At 51.3% G+C, this 23586-nt stretch overlaps 1 protein-coding gene across 2 annotated transcripts in view; it reads left to right on the top strand.

Annotated features, from left to right (window-relative positions):
- ELAC2 (elaC ribonuclease Z 2) overlaps positions 1-23586 on the top strand; it is a 397407-nt gene that overhangs the window by 259322 nt on the left and 114499 nt on the right. For both annotated transcript variants that reach the window (XM_078654722.1, XM_078654723.1), the window contains 2 exons: positions 9963-10001; positions 10105-10214. In XM_078654722.1, coding sequence (XP_078510848.1) covers positions 9963-10001; positions 10105-10214 — 149 coding nt within the window. The remainder of the gene's footprint in view (positions 1-9962; positions 10002-10104; positions 10215-23586) is intronic.

The raw sequence follows: 23586 nt of genomic DNA, 5'->3' as shown, positions 1-23586 counted from the left end.
AGAGCCATCATCTTCAAATCTCCCCGCCCGAGACGGAGGTCGAGGCAGATCCGGAAGACGACGACGGAGTCGTGGGTCAAGGCCTTGAATACGTCGACGAGGTAGGGGACGTCGAAGAGATTTATGGGGCCGCGGAAGATAGCTCAGGGGACGAGCTATGCCCCGAAGGTTACGAAGATCAAGATCGGGTCACGGGATCGCCTGTCGGCCTTACCCAAGACCCCGTACCGCAAGCCACGGCCCCGCCTTCAGGCCCGGCCACGGACGTACTTGCTGCGCAGCCCGTATCGAAACCGAAACTGAAACCTACGGTATCGACTACACCTAAAATGGCCGACCCGAAAACGAAACCGAAACTTATCGATTCGAGCGACCCTAAGATGGCGGCCGTACCACCAAAAACGACTACACCCGCTGCTTCATCGACTGCGTCGACCTCCGGTCCACAAAAGTCGAAGAAATCTGTCGATTCCACAGGGTCGAAATCGGCGCCAGAGGAGGGATCCTCTAAGAAGGGTGGTCGGCACGGGTCAACCGCTGCGACGCCGTCAAAGCACGCCAAAGCCAGCGACATGGCTCCGGTTCCGACTGGGACTCCGTTAGTCGGACGCGTGGTGGAGACGGAGCCGACAAAATCACACGGATCGAAGACTGGCACATCTGCGCATCGGTCCAAGGACTCTGGGTCGGCGGCTGCGGCATCATCGTCCAAAACTCAGAAGGGCCGACAGGACGTCGGATCCGAGGGCAAGGTAAAGACCTCCTCGTCGGCGCCAAAGGCCACTGTAAGTGACGCGTCCCCCATCGCCTCTTCACTACAGAGAATCAGGGAGAAGGCCTCTGCTACACCGGCTCCGATGCCATCGCCACAGAAGCCGATGGACATTCCGGTGAAGCCTGCGGGTAAACTTCTCTTCCTTCTGCCGCCAAAAGAGACGCCGAAGGCCTTTTCAACAAAATCGACGCCAAAGAAGTCGGATTCTTCGACGGCAGGGGCACTTTCAAGTCGGGTACTCGACTCTGAAGAGGATTCTGAGCGTTTTATCGACGCAGACACGGGCAAATTGACCCTTTACAAGAGGAGGATCACTTCACAGCCAGTGGACTCCTATGTCATCCCCCTGAAGAAAAAAAGGCTTCCTCAAGACGCTTCAGGCCTCATGGAACCTATCCAGCCTCCTCCAAGAAGGAGCCCAACTCCTTCCCCAGAACACTCTGAGGGTGAGGGATATGTTGAAGATGACCAATACACTTTCCCCATCAATGAACCAGATGCACAGCCGGATTCATATGATGACATTGGTGACCAAGGCACCCAAGATGTGGGGCAAGACCCACAGCCTTTCACTGCACGTGCATCCCCAACAGAAGATTCTGCAGGTTTTCATGCACTCATTGAAAGGGCAGCTGCTAATCATGATGTGGACATGCATGCTGACCCAGTAGAAGAAGACTTTCTATTTGACACTTTTTCAGTCTCTGAAAGGACAGTAAAGACACTGCCTATGCTCAAAGGGGTCCTCAAACATGCTGCGGACATCTTTAAGGAACCTACCAGGGCGGGAGTGGTCAATCCACGTATCGAAAAGAAGTACAGACCAGCACCTGCAGACCCTGCATACATTCGGGGACAGTTGCCGCTTGACTCCCTGGTGGTCGCAAAAGCCCGCAAAAGGGCCAACTCCCAAACAACGGGTGAAGCTCCTCCCCCAGATAAGGAGTCCAAGGTGCTAGAGGCAGGAGGCAAAAGGGTAGCTGCACAGGCTGCCAATTTTTGGTGTATTGCAAATACACAGGCACTCTTGGCACGTTATGATAGGGCGCATTACGACACCCTAGAGCGGGTTTTAGAACACCTGCCTTCGCAGTTTCAAGAGGGCACCAAACTGCTTATAGAAGAGGGAAAACTAATCTCCAACGCAGCCATAAAGTGTGCACTTGATGCCGCAGACACAGCAGCTAGGGCCATTAACACTAGCGTCATGCTGAGACGACAGGCGTGGCTCCGCATATCGGGGTTTAAACCTGACATTCAGACAACCATTCTTAATCAGCCAGTCAATCCTGATAGACTGTTTGGTCCAGATGTGGACACCACCCTAGAAAAAATTAAGAAAGACACCGAAACTGCTAAGTCTATGGGGGCCCTACAATCACAACAGTTTCGTGGCAACAATTTTCGTCGCTCAGGTGCACGTGGAGTTACCAGAGGACAGATGGGTCAACAATCACAATTCTCTAGAGGTGGAGCACAATCCTCGTACCCCAAACAGAACAAGGGGGGTTACCGAGGAAACAGCACCAGAGGACGTGGCAGAGGGAACAACAACTCCCGCTCCTCTGCCCCAAGCAAACAGTGACTCTCTGTCACTGCCCCCCGACCACTTAACACCTGTCGGGGGGAGACTACAGCAGTTCCTGCCCGTCTGGAGAAACATCACCACAGACAGGTGGGTGCGACAACTTGTCCAGTACGGTTATTGTCTAGAGTTAAAATCCACTCCACCCAACATCCCACCAAGGCAACGGCCTATGTCCGCAGAGCACTTGCACTTATTGCAGCAGGAAGTAGTGGTGATGCTGCAAAAAGGCGCAATCGAGCTTGTGCCAGTAGAGGAGGAAGGCACAGGGGTATATTCCCTGTACTTCCTTATTCCGAAGAAGGACGGATCTCTCAGACCCATTCTAGATCTACGTCCCCTCAACCTGTATATACTGTCAGAACATTTCCATATGCTCACACTGCAACAGATTCTTCCCTTGTTAAACCAAGGGGACTTCTTAGCAACCTTAGACCTCAAGGATGCTTATTTCCACATACCACTACACCCGTCCCACAGAAGATACCTCAGGTTCACTATCCAAGGCAGGCATTATCAGTTCAAGGTCCTACCCAAGGTCCTGACCACAGCCCACAGCCCCAAGAGTGTTTACCAAGTGTCTGGCGACAGTAGCAGCGCACCTCAGGAGGCAGAACATACATGTCTACCCCTACCTGGACGACTGGCTCGTTCAAGCCAAGTCGGAACAACGGTGCGCCGCGGACATGTCGACTACCATTCACCTCCTTCACGATCTAGGTTTCTCGTTGAACTACCCAAAGTCGCATCTTCAGCCGGCACATGTCCGGCAGTTTCTAGGTGCGACGATCAATACCCTGACGGCCATGGCTCAACCAAACCAAGTCAGGATAGACAGCATGCAGTCTCTGATCCAGAAGTTCAGACCACAACACTCACTTCCAGCGAGAGTGTTCATGCAGTTGATAGGCATGATGGCCTCCTGCATCTTCATAGTCCCTCACGCACGGTTGCATATGCGCCCGCTCCAGGAGTGCTTAGCAAATCAGTGGACACAGGCTCAAGGCCAATTAACAGACCTAGTGTTGGTTACCAGTCGGGCATACGACTCTCTGCATTGGTGGACTCCACACAACCTTTGCAAGGGCCGACTGTTCCAGGAGCCAGTGCCACAGATTACCCTGACAACGGACGCATCTCTCCAGGGATGGGGAGCTCATCTGCTCACTTACACAGTGCAGGGACTATGGACGACGCAGCAACAGAAGATGCACATCAACTATCTGGAACTGATGGCAATCTTCATGGCGCTCAAGTCCTTCATTGTACATCTGTGCAACAAGGTAGTGTTAGTCCGGACGGACAACATGACCGCGATGTACTACATTCAAAAGCAGGGGGGCACCCACTCGCCACAGCTGTCTCATCTGGTTCAGGGCATGTGGCGGTGGGCCATTCAGAGGAACATCTTCCTCATGGCAGAACACCTCCCGGGCAAGGACAATCAGATGGCGGATCTGCTCAGCAGATACAGCCATCAAATGCACGAGTGGGAGTTACACCCATCTGTACTCCACCCGTACTTCCAGCAGTGGGGTCATCCGGAGATAGACCTGTTTGCAACAAAAGAAAACGCAAAATGCCAACACTTTGCCGCCAGGTTCCCTCACCCACAGTCGCAGGGGAATGCGATATGGATGAACTGGTCAGGCAAATTTGCGTACGCTTTTCCGCCAGCCCCTCTGATACCGCTGGTGGCAAGAAAGCTAAGGCAGCACTCGATGACTCTCATCCTGGTTGCTCCAACGTGGGCGCGCCAAGCATGGTACACCACGTTCCTCGAACTCTCAGTGGTGCCGCATCAAAGACTGCGCCTCACGGCCAGACTTTTGACGCAGAACCATGGAGACATTCAGCATCCAGATCCGCAACAGCTCAACCTGGCGATCTGGCTCCTGAAGTCCTAGAGTTTGGATACCTCCACCTACCTCCAGAATACATGGACATCATCAAGGAGGCAAGGAAGCCTACTACCAGAGCATGCTATGCTGCAAAATGGAAGCGTTTTGTCATTTACTGTACAGCCAATGACATCAACCCGCTAGATGCATCTATCCCTAACATCATTTGCTATCTGCTACATCTTTACAAGTGCAATCTAGCGTTCACTTCTATTCGGATACATCTATCCGCCATCGCAGCTTATCTTCAGAATAGGCAGCATCTCTCTGTCTTCAGGGTGCCTGCCATTAAAGCTTTCCTTGAAGGTCTGAAACGAGTCATTCCCCCAAGAACACCGCCAGCTCCGGTGTGGAACCTCAATGTGGTCCTCACCAGACTGATGGGACCACCCTTTGAGCCACTGCACTCGTGTGAACTCCAGTTCCTAACGTGGAAAGTAGCTTTCCTCATTGCTATTACGTCACTGAGGCGTGTTAGTGAGATACAAGCGCTCACAATCCAAGAGCCATTCATTCAGATTCATCCAAATAGGGTAGTGCTACGTACTAACCCCATATTCCTTCCGAAGGTGGTGTCACAGTTTCATCTCAACCAAACTATTGACTTGCCGGCATTCTTCCAAAACCCACAAACGGTAGCGGAAAGAATGCTCCATACGTTAGACGTACGGGGGGCGTTGATGTACTACATAGACAGAACACAACACTTTAGGAAAAAAAACAACTTTTTGTTGCCTTCTCACCACAGCACAAAGGCAACCCTATTTCCAAAGCAGGAATAGCCAGGTGGATTGTTAAGTGCATCCAAATCTGTTATCAAAAGGCCAAGCGCACTTTAACGATACCCCCAAGGGCGCACTCCACACGCAAATTGGGGGCATCCATGGCTTTCCTGGGGAACATTCCTTTAGAAGACATTTGCAGAGCAGCCACGTGGGTTACCCCACATACCTTTACAAAACACTACTGTGTTGATGTGCATTCCAAGCAGCAAGCTGCTGTAGGACAGGCTGTTCTCAAGACACTTTTTCAGGTTTCTGCAGCTGGCACGGGCAGCCGCCGCTGATGGAGGGACTGCTATGTATTCTATGCTAAGATATGAATTTAGCAGCCCACATGCCTCGAACTGAATATGCTACTTACCAGTATGCATCTGTTCTTGGCATGTAGGGCTGCTAACATTCATATCGTCCACCCTCCTCCCCGGTGCCTGTCGCAGCTGCAGATATACTATTGTATTCAATCATTAGCATGGACATCCTTTACACTTTTCACTCCATCTTCTGCCACAATGGCGAAAAACAATCTGGGGATGGAGCCGATGCCCATGCGCACTGTAGTCCAGGGGAGGAGCCACCTATCTCAGGATACTTCGAAGACTCTTCCAGGACAACAATGTGCGATCATCCGGACCCAACACTAGGCGGCGATCTAATGCTAAGATATGAATGTTAGCAGCCCTACATGCCAAGAACAGATGCATACTGGTAAGTAGCATATTCATTCTCAAGTCTCAGCCCAAACTTACAAACCAAGATGGCCTTCATTGCAATGTCAGAAATGTGCTTCCAAATGTTGGAAGGATCCCTTGCTAAGGCACACCTTTGGTTCTTTAGAAAAGACTCCTTTAGTTCATTAATCAAGGTATATTGGTTTTCAATAGAAGTTCAGAAGATGCTTGTTCAATCCATTTTTATTCTGTAATAGAATTATATTTCATTCCAAATACACATTTATGCATCGTTGTTGTATATGTAGAATTTATACACAATTGCTCCAATGCATTTCGGGCAGAGTGCCCTTCATCCAGGAGCTTATTTTGCAGCTGTGTTCTTCTGGCATGGATTCAGTATTCTTCCACCATGATTCGGAAAGTGTCATCTCTCACCAAACATGCAGTGTAGCATGTCTGGTTTTCTGCCTATAGTGTGAGAAGTGTATCCTTCCCGATGGTGAGCATGTACATCCAAAGTCTACCACCTCAGAACTCCTCTGGGACCTTTTCCACTCTTGGAGCCATCATATAGACTGCGAACCACTTGTCTGTCATCCCCCACCATATAGCTGGGCACCAAATCCTTTGGGATTCCGACTCTTGCTTCTGTAGCAGATACTGCAGGTATGCTGCCACCATCAAGTTGCTGGACACCATTTGCAGGGTATAATGTCCTAAGAGCTCAGCCTCTCAGAGCTGGACATCTACCTCTCCTCCATCGCTAGTGTCTTCTCCTCTAGAACCTGTCTCTTATCAGCCAAAGCAAGTTACTTCTCCATCTTGGCTAGCTCTAGTCTGTTTTCTCTCCTCCCTCCTGTCCTCCATCTCCCCTAGAGGCCTGGTTCCTTGAAGATGCACTGCTGCCTGCTCTGTGTGGGGGAGGGGGGATACTTCAGTTCTAAGAGGATATTCTGTAGTAGGGGATCTGTGTATAGTCATAATCTGTGAATAGTTCCGCCCATGTGCCTGGACCCCGGAGCAATCAAAATAGTCTCTTAAGTTGTCCTCTTCTGCAGTCCTTAAGAGAAAATGAAAGTCAAATAATGCAGCCTGACATTAACAAGGCTACATTGGCCAGCACTTCATCCTGAAGTGAAAAAGGATAGCTAAATAATATAGGAATTTACACATTTTACAGAGTTTCACACATAGAGAAACTCCCCTTCTCAAAAATCCTTTGTCATGATAGAGAGGAAGGGTTGGCTAGACAAGCCCCATAGGCTGCCATTATGTGTCTGGAAAAGGGATACCGTGCCTTTAAGGAACCCTCCAGAGACCCTTGGTATCCCATGATGCACAGCCAAAGGCAGGTTACTTTCAGGTCTTTTTTCCAGCTCCTGCTAGCAGGACCCTGGAGCATTGAGCTCTACCTTTATTGGTATATCTTAAATTTTTGGAGCTTTTTAAAAAGTTTTAGTGATTTGCGCTACCCACTAAAGCAGCTTTTAATGTATGTCTGTGTAGCATGTTCTAATAGCGAGTTACCCTCCTTTTCACTGTTTACTATTGTGAGGCTATCTGTTCTCATAGGCCAGAATGGGCAGGCTGAGTATTACATTCCATAATCCTACCTGCCCCCATGAACCTGAGAGGAAATTCGAATTTTGTATGTTTAAGCTCCGGACATAGAGATGCATCTTTTAGTAAGGATCATTTGCATATCCCGTGTTCGAAAATGCCTCCTCTAGAAATAAGGTATTTTCTTGCCTAAGCATTCCTGTAGGCCTTGCTAGTATGTATATTGGCCGTCAGCAGGGCTAGTTGGGTCAGACTGGGCTAGAGAGAGAGATCGGCATTCAGAGCATGGGGAGGGGTGACTCTTTGATCTGAGCAGGGCCATGCCTGGCTAGGTGAATGATGGCTCCACCTCCCACTGTGCGTCTGATAGCAGACCCCCTGATTCTCAAAGGGCAGGATGTCGCCTCGTAAACCAAGTGCTCCCCGACCCCACCAAAGTGGTTCTGGCTTGATTCAGTAATTTGTGGCTTTAGAGAACAAAGACTTTTTAGGTATAGAACGCTGTGCTGAAACCTTTGCAGGTGTGTTCTTTCTGGATGTCAAGACGAAACTCTGTCCGAGTGAACAGAGGAAAGGACTTTGAAACTTTCACCAAGCTTGCTGAAGAAACTACCCGAGGGCCTGAATTGAGAGCGCCTCCTGCTGAAGTCTCACGGACATTAGACTTCACCCAGTCAGCCTTCTTAATTCCTGTATGAGGGATTCTACTTGCAGGTGAGGCCTCCCAGTAATCCGGAGCCTCTAGTTCTACTGTGAGGAACACGGACTGGTAACCCTTGTTAACTCTGTGTGGGCTGCCGCAGCTAAGAGCAGCCGCCGCTGAGAGCCCGCCTTAATTTGAACCTTCGCTGAATCTGTGTGGGCCGCCGCAGTTAAGAGAGAGCTGCTGCTGCTGAGTGCCTGCTCATTTGCCAGCTATGCCTTATCCTGATTTGTCCTTTGGGCCGCCGCAGCTAAGAGCTGCTGCCGCTGAGTGCCCGCACCTTTGCCAACTTTGCATCACCGTGATTTGTCCTGTGGGCTGCCGCAGCTAATGGAGCTGCTGCCGCTGAGTGCCCGCACCTTTGCCAACGTTGCATCATGGTGAGTCGTCCAGTGGGCCATTGCAGCTAAGAGAGCTGCTGCCGCTGTGAGCCCACCACGGAGCTGCACGACGAGTTATCGCCACCACCAGCCTGGGCTGCCGCGGCCACGTGCTGCTGCGAGCCCTCCTGTTTGTGAGTGCTCGAATCATTGTGGGTGCACGTTGCGGACCACTGCAGTCAAGAGTTGTGGTCGCTGGGAGTCTGCCTTTCACCGTCTCCGCTTCTTCGAGAAGCTGTGTTCTGTATCCCCGTCCAACGGCAGGTATCTGGTGCACAACGGGTCAGGTAGACCCAGACCTTGAACTCAGTCAGTGCCACGTTCTGGTGAATTCATTATTGCCTTTTTAAGTCCATACTGATTTACGTGCATTGTGGCTGGTTAAACCGCTTTGAGAGTCTTGTGTTAAACCTTAGATAAAGATACTATTTTTCTATACCTACTTGAGTTGTGTCCTTTTGTGGTGTCGTTACTGCCTTATTGTGCATGGTCATAAATGCTTCACACACTGCCTCTGAGATGGGCCTAACTGCTCGTGCTACGTTACCACAGGGTTGAGCAGGGGTTATCAAAGGAGGTAGCCCACCTGCCCTGACCTAGGAAGAAGGGTCCCTATTTGGACATTGGCACCAACCATTGCCAACTAGAGACCCCCATTTCTAACAAGTGTATATTTGCACAATCTGAGAAACATCATCCCGGTTGTGTGGTAGTGATAGTTCTCTGTATTGGAGAGACGACTTATGGACTAAAAGCATGAACGTTTAGAGTTACGTCTCTGCTCCATTGTTGAATTAGAGGTTAGTTTGATGCAGACTCGACCGAACAGTTTCATTATTTAGATTATGTATTTGCAGATTTTTAAACTTGCAAACATGATTTCTGCACACCATTTAATTGTCCCTAATAGAGGTGTCCATTCCCTACTTTTCAAGTTCTTTGCTGCTTCTCGTTGTATTAACTGTAAGGTTCCACTGACAAAAAGGGGAATGAAGGCTTCAGTTATAGATTTCCTCGGGAATAGGTGCAACTGGCTAACAAATTCTCAAGCTGGTGTATTTGTTTCATCAAGGTGACCAAGACTGAAATGAATAATTCTTCATCTGCTTTTGTGATGTATGGCAGAGGTGGGCATATATGCTGCTGCTTTCATGTAAGTACAGTAAATGGTATTATTATTACTACTTAGGACAGGAAATTCAGAATGCGAATCCATGGACTAATTATATCTTATGTGAAGAACCTGCATTACTGAAAAGATAATGTGAGTCGTCTATTTCCTGTGAATGCCCTCTTCGAACATTTGTCTGGTATTTTTCAGTTGCTTTATATTTGTTAGTATGTGCAATCCAGTCAAAAATCATCAGTGGTCGCTTTGTATTCTGGCACTCGCTTTTCCTTCTATGCTGCATTGTTGATAGCAACACACTTATACGCTATTGCCAGTTCAGGCACTTTCAAGCATAGTAAGTCTATTTTTTAAAATAAGGTGACAGATGAAAAAAACTTTGTTTGTTTGAAAATGTGGTGGTGCTTTTGGCATATCAGTTTTATGGTTAAAAAAACCATGAACTACGGTATTTAGTGTCCATTCTTTAATTCCAGGGTTTATTGAATGTGCTGCTTGAACGAGAGAAGGCATTTGTAAGTAATTTTTTCTTCATGTTCTATATATTTTGCACATTTGTTTTTGAAGTTGATGATTTCTGATCCATTAATATTGCTGAAAAGTGTCCTTCTCTTTTAGAAAACACTTGGGAAGCCTTTCAGCCCCGTACTGCTAATTACGCCTTTACAGATTGTAACATGGTTGAACCAGTACAACGATCATTGTCAGCATATCCTTCACCATTACAAGTGAGTAACATATGATCTCTAAATGGTGATCTCTCAATGTTCATACCTGAACTTCATTTATGTAGCATTGGCTTACAAATGTTATACTCCACTTAAAAATCAATATAAATAGTACGTTATTTTCAATCTTTTCACTTCACCTTCAAATTTCAAACACTGCCTCCTAAGACCTCTCTAAACAACTAATACCCAGCTGTGCCGTCGAACACCCATCTCAGTGATATGCTACCCTGTATGCTATCTTCTCCACCTCTTCTCTTCATCTACTCTCTTTACCTTTACTGACAACAATTTTCTCTGCTCCCATTCTTTCATAAATAATGCAGCATTTGACTCTAAGTAAAACTGGTTCTGCTAACCCCATGTTATAGGCCACTACGAAACATACACAGCCCTATGCAAGCCATGGCATTACTGTCACCCTGAAAAAGTAATTCAGATCAGTAACCATCAATAACCAATAATTAGTAATATTGTGCCCTTCTAGCCTCTAAAAACATTGTGCTAAAATGTACGTTTTATAAATGCTACATCAGCAAGCACCAAAAGCAGCCAATGTTATCTCAACATGAATGTGTTCTTAAACACCAAAACACACAAGATATTGGACGGAATGTTGCACAATGGCAAATAATTCACCCCCATTCACAGATCTGGGTTTAATCCATCGTTCTTTTGCTCACCAAGCCACCCCAGTTCAGACATGGCCATATGCAAATCAGTCTTGACCTTGTGCCTCATGGAACAGTCCAACCCGAACTGCCAAACCATGTCTTCCTTGGACCGGAATCAAGCATCCTAGGACCGGTTTCTGGCTATCAGCCGTCTTCAGCCAGGATACTTGACTCCAGTGGCTCTCCATGCCACTGGAATCAAGCTATCCAGGCTGATGAGGGCTGAAAGCCCGAAACCGGTCCTTGGATGCTTGCTTCCAGTCCAGTGAGGACCTGGCTTGGCAGTTCGGGCTGGACTGTTCCCATGGGGCACAGGGTCAAGACTGATTTGCATATGGTTGAGTTCAAACTGGAATGGCATGGTGATAAAAAAAACGATGGATTTAGGTCCAGATCTCTGTACTGGGGTAAATGTATGACATTGTTCTGCATTCTGTGCATCAACTGTTGTTTTTGTACTTGAGTATAATAAAATTTTATGTACTCTACTTAGTTTTTTTTAACTTGTTTTTAAAATTTTGTGAATTTTAATTATCATACCATCAGCACCTGCGTCATTAGTTACATTGAGGAGAGTAATCCTACATATAGTCAATTATTATAATCAAAGAAAATATTAGAAGATCTGCAATATTCATTATCCTAGAATGACCGTGATGAGGCTTCCAACATGAAGGACAGAATGAATAAACGCCGATTATAAACCTAGCTTGTGAGGTTACAAGCTGAACTATTGAAAAACAACCGGACACCCTCACCATGCACTCTACTTATGAATGTGTACATTCCGCAAGGGTTTTACACTGCATAATACTAGCACCTGTATATTGCTCTAGAAATAATTTTTAAACCATATTTAATTTTTATTGGTGTCTTCACAATTGTGTCAGTGAGTACCCTCTCAATTGGTCTCCGTGAGCAGCAGCCATTAGCATTGAGACCTTGTTCTCACAGGACGATGGTCATTAGTCTTCTCTCTATCCGTATAGAAAGTGGTTTACATGCAAATAGCACAGTAGTCGACCCAGGCGATAATTCTATCCATGTGGCGGTCACTTCATCTTGCATATCCAGTTCAAAGAATGTTTATTTGGTTTATATTAAACTATAAAAGGCAAAAGGATAAACTACAGGAAAAGCCAGTAATAAAATCATTAAAATTCAACAAATTAAAAAAATGGTTTAAAAATCCAAATATAAAATTAAATGGCCCAGTGCGTTCAAAGACAGTCAGTGGAGTTTGTTCTTTCCCTAGATACATATATCATAAACCAGTACATGTACAGAAGATAACCATACATATGTTAAACAATTAATTTCCCCACCTTCTTCCTTTGAGTTGCTGCAATTAAAAATTCAAAGATGGTTTGACAAACGGCATAAGATTGTAAGAGCTGTAAGTACTCCATAACCTCCTTGCATTTCCCAATCTGCCATTTCCTTAAAAAAAAGGTATCTGAAAGAGACAGTTAGTTATTGATTCCTTACCTTAGAATTACCTCCACGCGTCCATCTGGATCCGGAGAATTTTTTTTTACCAGGACCCCTGCTCATTAGTAGGTGGCGTGTGTCGAGTCCGTCGGCGGCGTCTTGGTCGCCGGGATGACGCCGCCCCTGCTTGCTGACGTTGGTTCTTTTTTTTGTCTGCATCAGCCTAGCGCAGATCTGGACAGAGCTACCCCTGGCCGTTTTTTGACTAACCTTTTTTGAGGTTTTGGCGACTTCTTTTTTGAGTCTTCGACTCCTGGTGTTTCTTTGGTGTCTGGAGCACGACCAGTGCCCGAAGTCATGCTCCAACTGCAGGGCCATGAATCCAAAGTTTTGCAGGAGCGGTCTCGAATGTTATTGCAGGCTCGGTGGTCGGCTCTGCGTTGTTCCTGGTCTTGTTCGAGAGAAAGGTTTTGAGACTGCTCGCGGAGCCACCACACCTCATTGCACTCCAAGTCCTTGAGGTCTTCGGGTAAGTCCAAGAAGGAGGCTAAGAAGCAGTCGACTGACGCTACGTGGGACCCAAAGCTTCATCGCTCTAAGGCTTCGTCTCAGGTGCCGACTTCAGGGACTACTCCGCGCCACCCCCTGTTTCTGGAAGCCTGAGCGTCCTCTGCCCAACTTCTTAAATTTTATGAGGCCCTCCACCTAGTTTTTGGTAGCCTGACTCCACCGGTGTGTCTTTGGGCCCTTCAGAGCCAGTCAGGGGTCGTGGGCTGTCGATTCTGGCAGGCCCTTGCTGATCCGGACCGATCTTACTTGACCTTCCCATGCGCAGGTCCCGACGGGATTTCCCCGGCGCCAGCCATGCCCCTGGCCGGTGCTGTCCCCATACTTGCCCCCGAGATGGACCTGTACCGACATCAGTCGACATCTGATCAGACGCCAGCGGGTACTTTTGTTCTTCTGTTAATCCCTGATATTTCCCTGCCACCCAGAATGCGGTGATGTGGACTGTTTAGCAGATTAGCTAGAAGAACCAGACTGCTGAAAGGACCTGGATGACGCCAGTGGCCAGGACACTTCTCCAGACATTGGCATGCTTTCTCCCACTACCATGGCTACGGAGGAGGGAGTCATCCTACACTTTGGTGGTGCGAAGGGCGGCTGAAGACTTGGGCCTGGACCTCCCTTCAGCGGCAGTCAAGACTAACCTCCTGACAGAGGTGCTTCATCCTTCAGCAACCTCCTCTGAACCCCTCGTGCCCATCAACAAAGCCCTCCCTGATGTCCTCCTGGGCACCTGAACCAAGCCCAGCACGGGGGCTCCTGTGGAAAGGACAATTGCCCCGCATGGCCCCTGGCGACCCACTTTTCCTCACTCAACACCCTTCCCCGAGAGCTTGGTGTACCGAGCCTCTTCTTTAAAGGGCACATTCCCTTCTGCTCCTCCAGATAAGGAATCCAAGAAGCTGGATCACCTTGGGAAGCGCATGATCTGAAAGAAACAGGTTAGTATTAGATTCCTTACCTTAGAATATCCCCAGGCGTCAGACTGGATCCGGAAACTTTTGCGTAGCAGTACCCTTGCGCGTCGGTAGGCGTCGTCTGCGGCTCCGCGTCCGTCGTTGGCGCCGGGATGACGTCAGAGGAGTACTTAGACGCCGCGCTCGCGCGCTGACGTCTGTTCTTCTTTTTTTCCGCGCCAGCATCTGCCGATCCGGAAAAAGTTGTACCCTAGTCAATTTTTGATTAACTTTTTCGATCCTTTTTGATCATCTTTCGAAGTCTCTCTACTCCGACGGTGCCGGTAGGGATGCCCGGGTACAAACCCTGCGTCGCTTGCAGCCGACTGATGTCGGTTACCGACCCCCATCGCTGGTGCCTTCACTGTTTGGGCCCCGACCACAACGACAAGTCCTGCTCCGACTGCCGGGCCCTGACGTCCAAAGCTAGACGGGAGCGGTCCCGCAAGCGACTCGAGCTCCGGCAGTCAGCCCCGCGCCGCTCGAGGTCCCGGTCCGGAAGGAGGTAGAGGGACCGGTCGCAGGGCTGGAGTCCCCACAGTTCCGGGAGTCGTCATCAGTCTTCGGGCTCGAAGACCTCAGGTAAGAGGCATATGAAGTCTAAGAGGCGCCATCGCTCTTCTGACTCGAGTGACGCGGCCAGGGGGTTCGGGAGACCGTGGCTCCACCGGAGCCGCAGGCGTCGCGGCCTGCTCCATACCCACCGGTCCCTGGGCAGAACGCGACGCCAGAGGAGATAGTCCTTCCTCATTTTTTTTTTTTTTTAAATATGTTTTTATTGCAGATTTATCAACAAACAATGAATTATTTCTACCTTCACACCTCTAACCACCGTAAGTCACCGATCAACAATGCAATTGCACACAGCCATTTAGCGCACATCCCGGAGCTACAAATCCGTCAAAGATAGCAAAGAAAAGATCGAACAGAGACATCAGGTCAACCATACTGTTTAGTATCTGCTTTTCTATAACTCCCAACACCCCCCCAATACAGTTAACTGAATACAGATTCCAACCGATATCGAATAATAGCATTACTAACGCAACTCAATCACACTCAGTCATCCTATGGGACGCCCCCCTTGGCGACTCCTGACAGTCTACATTCAACCAATCTAACCACATCGTCGGGCACATATCCCATAAATATTCCTCACACTGGCCCAGGCATGAGTCTAGCGATTCTCTCTGCTATCCGTACCAGTCCCCACCTGTCCCTCCCCGTGTCCCACCCCCCTCAACTGCTGCTGGTGTGGGCCATGTTCACGTACACACAATCAGATCTGTTGCGACCTAAGGGACCCTCTTATATGTATCTTCGCATCCCATGGAACCTCCTATACTGGCCTTCCACTAGTCCTCGTCCTCTATGAAATAGTCCTTTAGGGCCTGCACTATTGCCTCCCAGGCCGTCGCCATTTCCAAGCCCTTTTCGTTCGCCGCACGAGTGGCTTGTCGGAGTCTGACCGCACTCTCACTCCGGGCCCATTTCTGCAATTCGTTCGTCCATCGCCCAGTAGAGGGACCCGCTTTCGATTTCCAATGCCAAGTAATTTCTCTCTGGGCCAAAATAAGGGCAAAGTCAATGAATTTGCTTGTTATTTTTGTCTTGGCCGTGTGAGGGAACCAGAGCAACAGACATGCCGCCATGTCGTATTCTACCTGTCTATCAGTGACTGCATTAAGGAGCTCCCCCACCTCCGACCAATACGACCCCAGTTTTGGGCAATCCCACAGCATGTGGTCCAATTCCACATCCGGTGTCAGACATCTAGGGCATGCTGCTTCTTGCACCTGGAAATGCCTCCGGATCTTCCCCGGGGTCAGGTAGGCTCTGTGTATTGCAAAGAAGTGCACCTGCTGAAACCGGGCATTCCTGCTCCCCTTCCGTATCCTCCTCAGGATATGGCCCCAAGTCGCGTCCGGTATGGGTTTCCCTATGCTTTCCTCCCACTTCTGCTTCAAGACTGCGAGTGGCCCTAGACCTTCGTGCAGCATTCTAGATTGGAGGCATGTGACCGCCTTGAGCATGCCCGCCACCATTACAACATACTGGCAGGCCATGGTTGTACAGGGTTCCAATAATCCAGTTTTCCAATGTTTCCGTACCGCCGCTGTCACGGCTGCGTGTAACAGGAAGCTCCCATCAGGGAGGCCAAATTGGTCCTGGAGTACTCTGAAGGGCACCAACTCACCATCAACATATAGGTCGCCCATCATATGATGGCCCAAGTCCTCCCAGTCCAGTAAGGGAGACCAATCCCCGCCATGCGGCAACGCCGTCAGCATCCCCAGAGGGATCTCCGGGGCATATGGGCGCGCCGTCCCCGCTCTCTTCAAGCTTCTATGCCAACACAGCCGTAATGTCTTCTCCTCCACGGTCAGGTCCCGCAACTCCAGCTTCTGTTGCATGACAATATAGAATAGGATATGTCTCTGTATCCCTGTCCCTCTGTCTCTATCCGGGCCCCTGAATTCTCTTGCGACATGCTGTGTGAGAATCTGCAATTGCGCTGCCTGATAGTATAATTCGAAATCAGGAACCGCCATTCCCCCCTCAGCCTTAGGCCTCATCATCGTAGTCAAGGCTACTCGACGCCTCCCATGCCCCCACAGGAAGTCAGTAGTCCATGTCCGCAATTCTTTAAAAACCCGTTGAGGGATCCATATCGGCAACGTGCGAAAATAATAGAGCAATCGGGGCAAAGCCACCATCTTGAGCAGCGCCACCCTGTCTTGCACCGAGAGGGGGAGAGATGCCCAGAAGGTCATACATCCTTTCAGGGCCCTTATACAACGCCCTATATTCCCCTCCGGCATGTCGGTAGCCTCATGATATATGCGGACCCCCAAATAGGTGAAGCACGACCTTTCCCAGATGACATCTACCGTCAGGGGTGGACGGGGCATATCCGCGCGCAGCGGAAAAATGCACGTCTTACCCCAGTTGACCCTAAGGCCTGACAACCTCCCAAAACACGACAGCATTGCAACTGCCCCCTCCAGCGCCGTCCCCGTGTCCTCCAAGAACATCAGCAGATCGTCCGCATATAGCGAAATGTAATGCGGGGTCCCGCCGCTCACAATCCCATCATACGCTACGCCCGATCGCGCTTGGGCCGCCAGGGGTTCTATCGCCAGCGCGAACAACAAAGGGGAGAGTGAGCATCCCTGTCTTGTCCCTCTGCACACCGGGCATTCAGAGGATATCACCGATCCCAGTCTTACCCTGGCCGTCGCGAAAGAGTAGAGAACTTTCGTCCAACGCCCGAATTGTTCTCCTAAGCCAAACTTCTCCAGCACCCTATCAAGGTACTCCCACTCCAGGCTGTCAAAAGCTTTTTCGACATCCACGGACAACACTGCCGGCATCTGATCCGAGTCCAGGTGGGTCCCTAGCCCTCGAACAAGGCGGTGGATGTTAGTCGAGGTGTTTCTAGTGGGGATGAACCCGGCTTGATCCGCATGACTCAGCGTTGTCATGTGTGGCAACAGTCTGGTGGCCAGAATGCGACTCAGAATTTTGTAGTCCACTGTCAGCATGGACAACAGCCTATATGAGGTCACATCGTTACCTTCCCTCCCGGGCTTCAGCAACGGAACGACCAACGCCTCTCATCGAGTGAGGCAAGTGCCCTAGCTCCAACACCTCGGAATAGACCTCGAGCAACCTGGGCGCCAAAACATCAATGTATTTCGCATAAAATTCAATCAGCAGGCCGTCCACTCCCGGCGTCTTGTTCCTAGCCATCTGCTTCATGTCCCCTCTAATCTCAGGCACCGTTATGTCGCGGCCCAAGTCCTCAGCGCTGTCCTCATCTAGCACCGGAAGTTGAACTCCCGCCAGATAGTCCCCTATGTCAGAAGCCTCAGCTTCCAGGTGACTTTGATACAGAGTCGTATAGTAACTCAAGAAGCGTGATAGGACTGCAGCTAGAGAATAGACCATCTCTCCCGTTACCCCCGTATGCTCTTAATAGGGCTCCCTCTGGGCTCCGGATTCGCTGGTCTTGCCAACAACGTGCCTACCTTATCCCCTTCCGCATGCACTTTAGTAATGTATAACCTATCATAGCTCCGCAGTCTCTCCGTTTCTCCTGCAACTAGTTCCCTCGCTTCCTGTAGCCGTGTGTGTAGTGTCGGTCGCTCCGGTCGCTGCTGCTCCAAGTCCCTCAATGGTCCCTCCGCCTTCCTTACGTCAGTCAGGACCGCTGCCCGTTCACCCGAGAATCTACCAATACATAGGCCTCTTACCACTATATTGAATGCGTCCCTTTCCACTGATCTAGTGGTAGCCGTTCCCCCATTCTCGCCAAAGTAATGCTCAATACCCTCACGGACGGCAGCACCGAAAACCTCGTCTTCCAATGTTTCTGGCCCCAGCCTCCACGTGGGGACCGCCGACCTCACTCGCTGCCACTGAACACAAGCTAATTGAGGGTTATGATCGTATATGGTCCTAGTTAGATATTCTGTGTGCATCACCTTGGCGGCTATCGGACCACTACATAGTATGGTATCTATTCGCACATGCAATTCGTGGATTGTCGAAAAAAAGGAGTAATCCCTAAGGTCAGGGTGGTGCCCCCGCCACACATCAAGGGGGTCCCACCTTTCCTGCCAGTCCGTCCTCTGCTTGGCAAGCCTGCGAACCGGGGAGTCCGTCAATGGAGGGTGCGATCCGTCTAACCATACGTCTGTAATGGAATTAAAGTCCCCCCCTAGTATCACCGGTCCCACCAGAAAGTGTGCCAGGGAACCAGACAGTCCATCAAAAAAGCGGGCCTGGTCTATATTGGGAGCATAAACACTGCATAGGACCACATCACGGCCAAACATCCTCACCGCCACAAACCTACCATCAGGGTCCACTATCTGGTTCGCGGCCTGGAAAGGGACTCCCGCCCTCACCCAGATCAACACCCCTCTAACAAACGCAGAGTAGGTCGTGCCGAATACCTGACCACGCCATCGCTTCTGCAGGGCATTACACTCCTGTTTGGTGAGATGTGTCTCTTGCAGCAGCGCTATCTGAATCACACGTCTCACCAAATACGCATGCACCTTATAACGCCTTGACATGGTTCGGAGGCCACGGACGTTCCACGCGAGACATTTCAGATTAGGTAACGTCCCCATTGTAATCATCCCTCATCCGCCCCATCTGCGCGTCTCGTTCGCCCACACCATTGCAGCGCAATCCCACCAACACAACTCCCCACGAAACTCCCCCATCCCTCCCCCCCCAGAACAGGAATAACACATTATTAGCCCCCATCCAAAAGTCCACTACAATACACACAAAGTTACTCTGTAGTCGCCACTACAGATAGCCTTAAGGGCAGCAGGAGGGTGGTTCAGGGCCCACAGGAGGCAGGGCACGCCACCACCCCGCGCCCAAGACCCCATGGAATAGTCCGCAACAGTACCTTCAGTCTCTTAGTTTACCGGTTACAGCAACTCCGCCAGGGGCTAGCCATCAGTAGTCTATTCCCGGAGGCGTCATTCGCTGAAGATCCCATCCGCCGTTTTGGGGGTGACCAACGGTCCCCCGGCACTGTCCGCATCTGAGAGTTCCATTCGTGATTTTTCCCCTTCAACTTCAGATTCCGAGCCCACCGATGGTCCTCCTTTTTGTGACCCTGTTATCACTGCTGTCGCCGCTAGAGCCCCTCGTTTGTCTGCGGCCATTTGGGTGTCCTGCAGCGTCTTTTGGAGTTTGTTGCGTTTGCGGAGGCGCTGCGATTTGCACACCTGGGCAGGCTTCGGCTTTCCCCGGTCCCCTCTACCTCTGCGGTCCGTACCAGCTCTATACGATTCAAGCCAAGTCCATGCCTCTTTAGGAGTCTGGAAAAAGTGTGTCGATCCATCCTTAGAGTCCTTCCTCTTGGCCATGAGGTCGCTCGCATCTCCGTCTGGTTCAGAGGCGCCTTCGGGCCAAGCGGCCCCGACTGGGTCCCCACGCGGGCCGGGTGCTTCGGCCCTGCTGGATCCGGATCCGGGTCGTCGTAGGTCGACCTCGCCGGCGCTGGCCCCTAGGATGTCGCCCCAGGTGCCGTCCCAGGACGACGCCGTCCCCGGTCCTACCCTCGATTTCGGGTCTGACGTCAGAGCGGCGCCGCTCTCGACACCGATGGGACACTTTTACTTCTACGACCCGGCCCCATCCTTTTAACCGGAGTACCAGGTGATGGGTGACGAGGAGGATTGGGAGGGGTCCGAGGACCCTCTTGCGCGTAGTGTCAGTCTTCTCAGGACTGGACATGTGAGCTTGGGGAGGCCAGTGGTCTGGACACTTAGCCAGACACTGGTTTTGTCTCCCCTCCTACGGAGGAGGGGGCTGCCTATAGTGTGGTGCTGATGTGGGCTGCCAAGGCCTTGGGCTTTGAGATCCCAGTCGCTGCCGTGAGGACTAACCTCCTCACTGAGGTCCTTAAACCGCAGGCAAGCTCGGCCGAGAGACTACTGCCTTTTAATGAGGCATTGTCAGACATTCTTCTGGGCACTTGGTCCAAGCCTGCTACAGGTCCGCCTGTAGATAGGAACGTGGCCAGGCGCCACTGCCCGGCTCCGGGCGACTCTTGCTTCCTGTCCACCCACCCCACCGAGAGCCTGGTCATCCAGGCCTCTAACTCCCAGACCGCATTCCCGACAGCTCCCCCCGATTGGGAATCCAAGAGGTATGAGCAATACGGGAAAAATGTATTCCCCCCCCCCCCCCCGAGTTTGGGGTTGCAGTCAGTGAACACCGCATGCCTCTTGGGCCGTTACACCCACTCTCTGTTGGACACGGTCGCGGACGTGCTGCCACAATGTCCAGAGGAGGCCCGGACTAAACTCGTCCACACCCTTGCGGAGGGTCGAGATGCGGCACGGTTTTCTATCCGGTGTGGGCTGGATACCACGGACTCACCGGGCAGAGCAATGGCAACGGCGGTGGCAATTTGTCGCCACTCCTGGTTGAGGTCCGCCAACTTTTCGGCTGATGTCCAAAATACCCTTATGGACATGCCGTTTAATGGCCGTCCACTCTTTAACGACAAGGCAGACCATGCGCTTGAGCGCTTTAAGGGCTACGGCCAAGTCCTTGGGCCTCTCGGCCCTGCGCCAGCAAACGGCTGCCTTTCGCCCCTTTCGTGGCCAAGGAAGGGGCGCCCCCACACGTCCTGCCAGCCATGGGCCGCAGACTACCATCCAGCACGGTGGCGGACGTGGAAACCGCCGTGGCGGCGGTCGGGGACAACTGCGAGGCCAGTCCACACCTACTCCTGCAGCATCCGCCTGAAAACCCTCCTAGTCCGAGCTTTCAGGCCCATGTGACGCCAGTGGGGGGCAGGGTTCGCCATCACCACCTCCACTGGCGCACTGTCACATCGGACAGGTGGGTGCTGCAAATCGTCCGAAGGGGCTTCTCCCTCCCCTTTGAGGCGTCTCCTTCAGCCATGACACCGCAGTACCACCGCATGTAGGGGATCACTTGAAACTTCTACAAGAGGAAGTTACAACCCTATTGGCCAAGGGGGCCATCGAGCGCATTCCTGGGCCAGAAGTAGGGTGTGGTTGTTACTCCCACTACTTTCTGGTACCCAATAAGGGCAAAGGGGGGGCCTACGCCCTATCTTGGATCTGCGGAACGTCAACGGCTTCCTCCGGAAGGAGAAGTTCAAGATGCTGACACTGGCTCAGGTCTTAGCTGACCTGGACCCGGGGGGCTGGATGGTAGCGTTGGACTTTATTATTATTATTAAGGGAGTTTTATAAAGCGCCTGGTTACGCTCGGATGGCGTGTCCCCGCGCTAAGGCAAGTGGAGTAGGCAAAGCTGGGCCGCAAGATCTAGAGGTTTACCGTGTGTACAGGTGGGTTTTAAGCTTCTTCCTCAAGCCAAGTTCAGATGGCTCCAGGCGGAGGTCCAAAGGTAAGGCATTCCAGCTTTTCGCCGCCAAGTAGCGGAAAGATCTGCCTCCCATACGAGCCTTTCTTATCCTGGGGACCTTTAGTAGGCCTCCATAGGAGGAGCGCAGGGTGCGCGTGGGCGCGTTTCGGGTGACCAGACTCTGCAGTGGTGCTGGTGCCTTCCCAGTGAGGATGCAATGGCAGGTGCAAAGGGCCTTAAACTCGACCCTACTCCTTACTGGGAGCCAATGAAGGGTCTGAAGGGCTGCTTTCAAAGCAGCTCTCTTGGGAAATTTCAGAATCAGGCGGGCTGGCGCATTCTGGAACACCTGGAGGCGATTTATTGCCTTACTGGTGGCTCCCAGGTACAGCAAATTGCCGTAGTCCAGGCGCAATGTGACGAGGGCATGCACCAGTGTCCTACGGGCCGTCGTAGGAAGGAGATCTAAAACCTTCCGTAGACCTTTTAGCACAGTGAAGCACATACCCACCACCCGGCCTATCTGAGGACCAAAGGACAGGTCCGTGTCGAGCCAGACTCCAAGGTTCCTGGCTTCCTGACAGGGTGTTGGAACTTCGCCTAAGCATGAGGGCCACCATGCCGATGACCAAACAGATGGGCTACCCCCCACCACGAGCACCTCGGTCTTGCTGCCGTTCAGCTTGAGACAGTTGGTGGACATCCAGGTTGCAAGTTCTTGCATGCAAGCTCTGAATCTGTCCACCGCAAGACCGGGCGTGCGCGAAAGGGAGATGACCGGCTGCGTGTCGTCAGCTTAGGAGACTATGCGAAGACCATGGCTTTCGACAATAGGTGCCACCGGGGAGACATAAAAAATAAATAGGGTGGGGCTAACGGACGAGCCCTGGGGCACGCCCTGTCCCAGACCGAATTCCCTGAAATAACATTCTCCCTGGCGAACCTGAAAGCTTCTCCCTGTCAGGAAGGATTGGAGCCATTCGAGTGCCGCGCCAGATATCCCGCCGCTGTTCAGACACTGCAGCAAGGTGGTATGAGCTACAGTGTCGAACGCTGCACTTAGGTCCAACAGGATGAGGGCCATGGTCTGACCCTCATCCGCCCCCTGGCGTAAGGTCTCCACAGCCATCAGAAGCGCTGATTCAGTTGAGTGGCGGGGACGGAAACCAAACTGGATGTCGTGCAGGAGGGTAGCCTTCTCCACGAAATCCATCAGTTGCATGTTTACCGTTTTTTCCGCCACTCTGCACTTGCAGGACGCTTATTTTCACATCCCCGGCCCACCGGCGTTACCTGCGGTTCACGGTAGGCCACGAGCACTTTCAGTTTACTGTGCTCCCCTTCGGCCTTACCAGCGCCCCACGGGTGTTCACGAAAGTGATGGCGATGGTCGCAGCTCATCTGCGCAAGTTAGGGGTTTCAGTCTTCCCCTACCTCGACGACTGGTTGTTGAAGGCGGGCTCGCCCCAGACAGTAGTCAGCCACCTCCAGAATACGGCCGACCTCCTGCACCTGCTGGTGTTCTCCATCAATGTGCCGAAGTCGCACCTATGTCCCTCTCAGAAGCTCCTCTTCATCGGAGCGGTTCTAGACTCGGCGCAGTTTTGGGTTCATCCTCCCGAACAGCGGGTTCGGGATATTCAGGCTCTGATTCTGATCTTTCAGCCGTTAACCCGAGTCTCGGTCAGGTTGACGCTGCGGCTTCTGGCGCTGATGGCCTCCTGCATCCTTCTGGTGCATCACGCCCGGTGGCGGATTCGGGCTCTGCAGTGGGACCTGAAGTTTCAGTGGGCCCAGCATCAGGGCAACTTGTCCGACATGTCTTGATCTCGGAGGGCACTGCAAGACAGTTGCAGTGGTCCGCGGCA

Source organism: Lissotriton helveticus, chromosome 7, assembly GCF_964261635.1.
Source record: "Lissotriton helveticus chromosome 7, aLisHel1.1, whole genome shotgun sequence".
NCBI classification, from domain to species: Eukaryota; Metazoa; Chordata; class Amphibia; order Caudata; family Salamandridae; genus Lissotriton; species Lissotriton helveticus.
The sequence above is the reverse complement of the archived record's forward strand: the minus strand, read 5'-3'. Positions and strand labels throughout refer to the sequence as shown.